General features: G+C 36.3%; 1 protein-coding gene across 3 annotated transcripts in view; it reads right to left on the bottom strand.

Moving 5' to 3' along the window:
* The window catches only part of AFDN (afadin, adherens junction formation factor), a 92,282-nt gene that overhangs the window by 75,073 nt on the left and 9,448 nt on the right, over nucleotides 1-7,761 (bottom strand). For 2 of the 3 annotated variants that reach the window (XM_029085176.1, XM_010168899.1), the window contains exons 6-8: nucleotides 4,993-5,104; nucleotides 4,427-4,594; nucleotides 2,768-2,812 (exon numbers count right to left, since the gene is read on the bottom strand). In XM_029085176.1, coding sequence (XP_028941009.1) covers nucleotides 2,768-2,812; nucleotides 4,427-4,594; nucleotides 4,993-5,104 — 325 coding nt within the window. The remainder of the gene's footprint in view (nucleotides 1-2,767; nucleotides 2,813-4,426; nucleotides 4,595-4,992; nucleotides 5,105-7,761) is intronic. The other variant, XM_010168900.1, reaches the window with a different exon arrangement.

Here is a 7,761-nt window from a genome sequence, read left to right as displayed (position 1 = left end):
AGAGTGATTTAGAAAAAAAGGCTTTTGAAAAACACTAAAGCATGTAAATCTACATTAAAAATCACTATATAAAGCACACAGTGTAAAGAGATGCACAGCATATTACTATATACTTATAGTCAACAGTGAAATTGCTCATGTAAAACCTGTGAAAACTGTGTCTTTCTCTCACTTTCCATGCTAAGGATGTAGTACAAACAGATTTCATTACTGGTTTATGCAGTTACAAGTCAACATTCCCATTTCAAATAGCAGTGTATTAAAAAAAAACAAAAACTGTGTAGTGAACAGAAGTGAACAGTCACTGCAGGCATACCAATTCAGTGAGTCATAATACAAATGTACAATTTTCATCCACAGAAAAAGACAAGACAGGCCTCCCTTCATAGATATATATTTTAATGCATTAGTTCACCACTAAAAGGTGAGCCCTACACCACTTTGGAGATTATAATTTTGAACTCATTTCACTAATCCATTACTTAAGACAATGCTGGGAAATAGCCGTGCCTTAAAACCAGACTAAAGCAAGTGATGAAGATCAGATCGTAGAAAACAAGTAAGTGCAAAGATGAACAAAAACGTCCACATAAGGGACTGTGCCTACTGACTAAAAAATCAGTTAAATCTACATTTGAAAAGCAGCAGATCTGTTGCACAAGTTCCTGAGTGCTAAGAGGCTAGATGGTAAGAAATTTAAAAGATTGGTTTGGCAGATTTGAAATATCGTGTCGATAACCTCTGCTATTAAATTTCAAACAAGACGTGCACCTTCCACCAGAAAAAGCCAACAGTAAACGTTTTTGGTACGGAAAGATACAGTGAGGAATGTGACAGACAACAAAGCTCCTTCAAACTAATGTATAAAAGTGTTACCACATACTATACTGTACTTCTCAGAAAGAAGATTGGCCGGGGAAACTGCCCTGGTCAATGCTTTCAAGCTTCTCCAGCTCCCTGTAATACTTCTTTACAACTTGTTATACCTTCACGTTCTCAGCATTTCCCACTGCTGTCAATTATACAGCTCAGGGTTGCTTTGTTGTGACAAGGCAGGGAAAAAAGCCTTAAGTTTTTGCCTTTAACAAAAAAAAAAAAAAAAAAAAAATTCAGGTTTGCAGAATAAATCTCAGAGGCTCACATCCTAAAAAATGGCTTTTTTGTCTTTTTTCTCAGCCTTTAAATAGCATGATTGAACCACTGAAGTCAATAACATCCCTGAACAGCATATTCACAGATGATCTAGACAGTACCAGCTATTCCAAGTGCTGCCATATCTCATTTCAGTCTATTTCTACTACCATCAGATTAATCTCAGTTTATTGGTTCATTTACATGACTTGGAAGACAGTCACAATGCTGATTGCCACATTAACAGCCACAAGCTACCAAAGGGCATTCTCTACCATACTGTGTATAAGAATCTCATCTTCAGTCTACGAAACAGTCATAGAACCAGCAACATCAGAAGCTGTGGAGAAGTGGAAAAACAGGCCATTCTTCCAGAAGCCAACTTACTGAATTAGTGCAATTGCACAGGGCATGAAACTGAAGTATACCAGGTTCTTCTGCAAGAATATAAACAGTCAATGTTCTGACAGAAGTACACTTCCACAAAAGTTATTTCTGTAAGAAATACAAGTATCTTGAAATGCCTAATTCCAAAAAGATAGAATGGAATTCAGAGTACTAAGATCTCTTTTTCACACTCTGAGATAAAGATTTAAGAAATTATAAGTTTTTTTTTCCAGTGAGATGCAACCATATTTCAAGCTTTCTACTCAATGGTCAGGTGTTTCTGCATCTATGCTTATTAGATCAGCACACTCTACAGAACTTTTTTGCTCTGTGGAATAATGATATGGAAGTCTGAATTCATCAAAGAGTTGAGCACTGGAGGAATAAGTTTGGAAAGAGTTCTTTAAACCCCAGTATTGCACTCCACATCCATGGAAAGGTGAGCAATGCCAACTTTTATAGCAGTCTAGAAAATAAAATGGGGAAACAGATGTTAAAAAAAATTAAGAAAAGGAAGAAGTATTTTGGCAGACACTTTACCATGAAGAAGAAAGTGGCTTTGCATTCTTGTCTGCTTTGCAAAACCAGGACATATCTGCACATTACTCTACACTCTAAAGGGAATCAAAGATCCACACTGATTTGTAAGTTAGGTTATTAATTTCAAATCCTACAGATAAAACTGAACAAGCTTCTACTGCGGCGGCTAAATCTCCTTGATGTTAGACAACACCACAAACCAGGCAGCAGAAACACCAAAAGATGTTACGGAACACCATAGAGCACAAAGTGTGGTCACTTTACCAGTGGTCCAAATGCTATCTCGCACAAAAATCATCACAGATTTCATCCACTGCATCAATGTGGTCCAACACTGAAAAGCAGAGTTAATTTCCATGCCATTTACCCAATTCACTTTTAAACTAAGAACTCTGCAAGCAGATGGATCAAATAATGTTTTTCTTTCTACCACAATACTGTAAACCACTCTATGAAATTTAATTATTAACCTTAGCTGACAGGTTGAACTCTGTGGATGGTAGCACATTCATGATCTATTTGATGTTTGTTCACAGATAGGATAACTAAATGGTAGCAGACAAGACAGGTAACTACTTCACAGAAGCAGTCCCTTGGGAATAACCAGGATAAGCAAGATAGCCTTTCATTTGTCAAAAAGAAACAAGAAATTTACAGCCAGCGATGTTTTTAGTGACTAATGAGAGAACAGTATTAAATATAGCGTTACCTTCGTAAGCGTGATAGTTGTAGTAGGCAAAGTGATTCCTTCTCCCTGGGGTTAGAAACACATGCAGAGGACCCAGGTGAAGGCAGCACCAGCAGGACAGATACCATGCAGAACATGCGGAAGAGGGCAGGAAAAGAAAAGACAGGAAAGGGTGAAACTGTAGCCAGACAACACTTATTCAATTTATAAGGATGAAGCACATTAAACTCTTTCAACTTTAGAAACCGCATAGACTATAAAGCCACCAGTACTGCAAAGCTACTGCACGAAACAATCCGTATTGTTTAAAAAAGCAACAACAAGCTGTTGGAAGAAAAACATGAACAAAAGGTCAGTCCCACAGGCAATGCGCAAAGGCTTAGTACGCCACGTTGCCACCTGTGGCATTTCAGATTGTTTTTCCTCTCTCAATTAATGGGTGTCTTGCTCCACTGCCTAAGCACAATGTTTTAATACTAAAGCAACCAGGCTCCACGAAGAGTAAGAGTTTAGAGGAAAAAAAAAAATAAAAAAAATTGAAAGTACTATTAAAAGAATCCCAAACATTCCTATGCAAACCAAACATTAACATGTAGCACACTATAAAATACACTTAATATATTCTGTGTACCGCTAATTTAAGTTGGCTTTAAAACAAAACAAAACAAACAAACCAAACAAACCAAACAACCAAAAAACAAACCGATGCCTCACACCACTTGACTATGAATTTAACCTTTTGTTTGGGGTTCTGGTCAAAGTTTTCAGCACCAATTTACAACCTGGCTTCCCAAAAGGTAAACACTCAAGCTTCAAATTGTAAATAACTTGTTTGAGTATCTGTGTGTACCCAAGTTACACTTAACAGGAAAAAAGAGCTGCAAATAACTAAATTACCAAAAATGAAAGTCCATATCCAAATCACTAAGCATGAAGACAACAGCAATTAAGAGCAGAAGTTGTGTATGCTTTATCATTTGTTCTGCTATAAACAAACAAGCTCACCTAGCTGCTTCTGGATCATAAAATTAATTGTCAATCACAATGCAGCCCAGAGAGTTGTAATGATGTCAAAATAAAACCCAGCTTTTCCAGTGATCTGACGGTTCCATACAGGCTGAAACATGTTTAGCAAATAAGTTCGATTTAAAAATTCACGTTCATGTCCTTCTAAAAATGTATTTTTCATGTATGTCACTGTCAAATATATCTTACTAGATATGCTATGGTATACTTCTGAATGTAAAACAAACCAGATTTAAACTGTGCTTTTTTGGTTCCTCACCCCCAAATCACAAGACAACATGTTAAATTATTTTACTTATTATCAAGTTTTAAACCCCAAAATCCAAAGGAAGTTGAAGATTTAATTATTTTTTGTTTTTTAAATACTTCAAGCTTCATATTTGAAACCATGCTAATAGAGACAAAGTGTTACTCAATCACTTCTCCCCTTTTTTTACTCCAATTATTTGCTACTAAAATTTCAGCCTTATAGCAATATACAGCTCTACCTCTAGATAGCTCCAGTTCGGAATCTGACATGAGACGAGCAACTGATGTAGCATCACTTACACTGTCAACAGACCTTCTATGGTTCTAACGAAAGTCTTATTTTTGGAAAATCTAAACAACTAAGTAATAATGTAATTTAGATTATTAGCTAACCAGAATTCTTACCTGGGCTTAATTCTACCAGGTATGGTAGTTTCTCAGGTGGAAGGCAAGAGCCATAGCCAGACCCGTCAACTCTTTCCTTCCCCTTTAAAGGCTTTCCATCAGATATTTTCTTGGATTTCTTTGGGACATAATCAGGAGGTCGCCTTTTCAGCTGAAAGACCAGTATTCCTAAAACACAATATTATACATCCGTTGAGTCACAGTATCAGTGAACAAGCACGCATTCAATATCTATTAATTTGTAAGTGTTCCATAGGTTTACTTTCAGCTTACTAAGGTCCTGACACTTCTTTATGTAGTTATTTTTAAGCTAAAAGTATTTTAAAAAAATAATAGCATACTTCTTCACAATGGGTAATTCAGAAACTTCAGGATAAAATGTAAAACTCTTCTACTGTCTAAAGATGTATTACTATAAACAGTGAAACAGTAAATAACCTAGTATTAAAAGTGCCTGAAAACAAAACACTTCAATACATATGCTTCAATTTCTTACTTTATGGGGGTCCACACTATGGCTTACAACACCCAAGGCACAAAAATCTCTTGAAGCTTTTTACACGTACCTTTATCACTAGGCCACTCTCTGAATATCTGCAGTGGACATTCATCATCATCAAGAATAGTTTCTTTAGCACCTTTATCATCAGAGTGCTGAGCACCAGGAGGCAGCATGACCTAGGAAAGAACCATTATCAGTTTTCAGAGCTGTCAGTGGACATTTCAAACAGAGAATTCAGGGGTGTATCTTCTGATTTTTTTGTTGTTGTTTATAACAAGAGATAAATCAAAAGAATTCAGTAACTTGAAATGCATTTTGCTTTCCAAGACTTTTTCTCTTTTTCTTGCCTCTTGTTACAGTTAAATCACACTTCCCAGAACAACAGATATATTTAAAAAGCAAAGGAAAGCAAGTTACACTTAAGGTAGACAAGACCATCTTCCAGTAAACAAAACTGCTCCAATTTCTCAACACCCAGAAAAAAATAAAGAAAAGGAAAAAAAAAAAAAAGTATCTGTGGAGATGACAGTTTAAAAATAAAATTTTCTTTTATTATCTCACACGCTGGAATAAGCCTTTCATTTTGCTAATGCCATTCTGCTAAGATGACATGCAAGCAACTTAAGACATGGCAAGACAAGCTGCCAAAGAGAATGTCATGAAACCTCCTGCATCCTTGCCTTTACCCAACCTTTACCCGGTCTACAGAGACTAAGGGCACAACTAGAACATTTCATACAATTGCTTCATGCTGTCTAGCTTTAAGAAAGAAACAAAACTAAGTATACTTTGGGAACAGAACCACAGAGCATTCATACCTTTCACAGCTACAACCTTACAAGGCAGAGGAAGGGGGAATCTTGATTCATGAGTTCTGACTCTAAAGGAGACACAGCCTGTGATTTCATACACATTTGCATTACTGGTCCCCATAGCAATCAAGCATAAAAAGTAATGACAGACGGTGTTACAGGGCGTGAATATCTTCTAAGTTAGAGATGGAACTTTCAAAGCTGAGTAAAAAAAATAAAATACACTTTACACCTTCATTTGTGATCCTAACAATTTTATTTAAATTCATAGACATCTCTATTTTAAACAAAATACTCAAACTATTCACCTTTCTGAACTATGACCCAGGTAACACCTTCTGAAGTAACGCAGCTGTTGGCTACAGCATCCTACTATGCTGCAGCCCTCAAGAGGCTTTCCACTCTTATTTGTCGCCTCCTCTTCTCATCCATTTCAGTGATAACTAAGTTCTCACAGATCTACCTCCTTTCATCTTCTTCCAAGCAGGAAACAAGTACATTTAAAATCAGAAGTATGTAATAGAGTCATTGCCCTTTCCCTAAAACATCTTCTATGCAAAACCTGGCTAAACATAGGACTAATTAAATTATCTTTAATTAGATTTTCAAATAGACAAGATACTATAAAATGAGGAAAACATTAAAATGTATAAACGGAAGGGAAACAGAAACACATCTACACTGAAATCTTATCTTGTCAAACCACTCTTTTCTACTTCACATCTCAGATTTTAAAATCAATTATAACCATGGGATAATTTGGATTAGCTAACTGAAGTAACACTGTGTTTCAAGTCTTATTCAACAAGCAACAATTTTTAAATTCCTAAACTCTCAAGAGGGAAGGTAACCAGTTACAACACCAGAACTACGTGCTACAGCGTGCATCCCAGCAGCTGACCAACACCGGACTGGGGAGCAAACCAAAGAAAACCGGAATGCAGTGAAGTTAGAGGACAGATGAGATTTAAAGACATAGGTGCTACTACTTGACCCCGATTATTAATTCCGCCTTGAAAATTAGATGAGCTTCTGCACTTGGTGCTGGGCTTAACATCAGCAATGGTAAATTAGACAAGTTAGAGAAGAGGGGTCACAAAAGCACTAATCCCCTCATCCTCCCAGCCAGTTAGTCTTCCCCCTATCTCTCAGAAAGCATGAGCCGATAACTCAGACACACCTCCCTTAAAGTAAGTGTGTGATTTAACCTGAAGAAAGACACAAAACACCACATTTGAGCATATGCAGGCCAGAAAGCTTCTATTCATTATGAAGCCACTTTAGAAAACATCTCTGTTTTAGGCAAATGCTGTCTCAGTGTCATCCACGAAGGTGAAATTGCTACATTTCAGAATAATGGAAAAATATGGGAACAAGTTTATATTATAACTGGATTTGTGGCTCATGAGTAAAGATTTGCTTTCATGTTGAAAAACCGAAGGTGCAGTTAAATATTCTTTCATGAATTTGAATCCATAAAGACTGCTGAGACTGGGCACAGACATTTCCCCAACTTCTTCAACAGCAGAGGAAATGGAGATGGGTAAGATCACAAGTCTGGGAAGCAGGTTGTCAGATGACAACCTACAATCTGAAACAAATTTCTAACAGATAATTAGGAAGAATATACTCTGCTTCCTCATGACTGCATTCACAAACATACACAAATTATCATAAAGACATTTATTTCAATCTGTATTTATTCATTTAAAATGCAGTGAAGCATTCAGAAAATACAAGTTAAGAAACTTAAATCAAGGCCAAGGCAACTTAGGACTTAAGTTCCAAGACATTTGTTGGGATAAACAAGAGACGATAATACTCAGATACTTATGCCCTCTGTGGTAAATAATAGCTACAGATCAAGTAGCAAAAGTTTCACACATAGCAACCCATGCTACAATAGGTCTTTCATAAGCTGTTTTGTTATTTTAATGTTTTTTAAGTAAAAAAAAACCCTAACAAAAACACTATCTACTATATGTTTTAATATATCTGCTTATTCAAATGAATTAAACTTC

Source organism: Antrostomus carolinensis, unplaced genomic scaffold (genome assembly GCF_000700745.2).
Source record: "Antrostomus carolinensis isolate BGI_N321 unplaced genomic scaffold, ASM70074v2 scaffold11435, whole genome shotgun sequence".
Taxonomy (NCBI): Eukaryota; Metazoa; Chordata; class Aves; order Caprimulgiformes; family Caprimulgidae; genus Antrostomus; species Antrostomus carolinensis.
The sequence above is the reverse complement of the archived record's forward strand: the minus strand, read 5'-3'. Positions and strand labels throughout refer to the sequence as shown.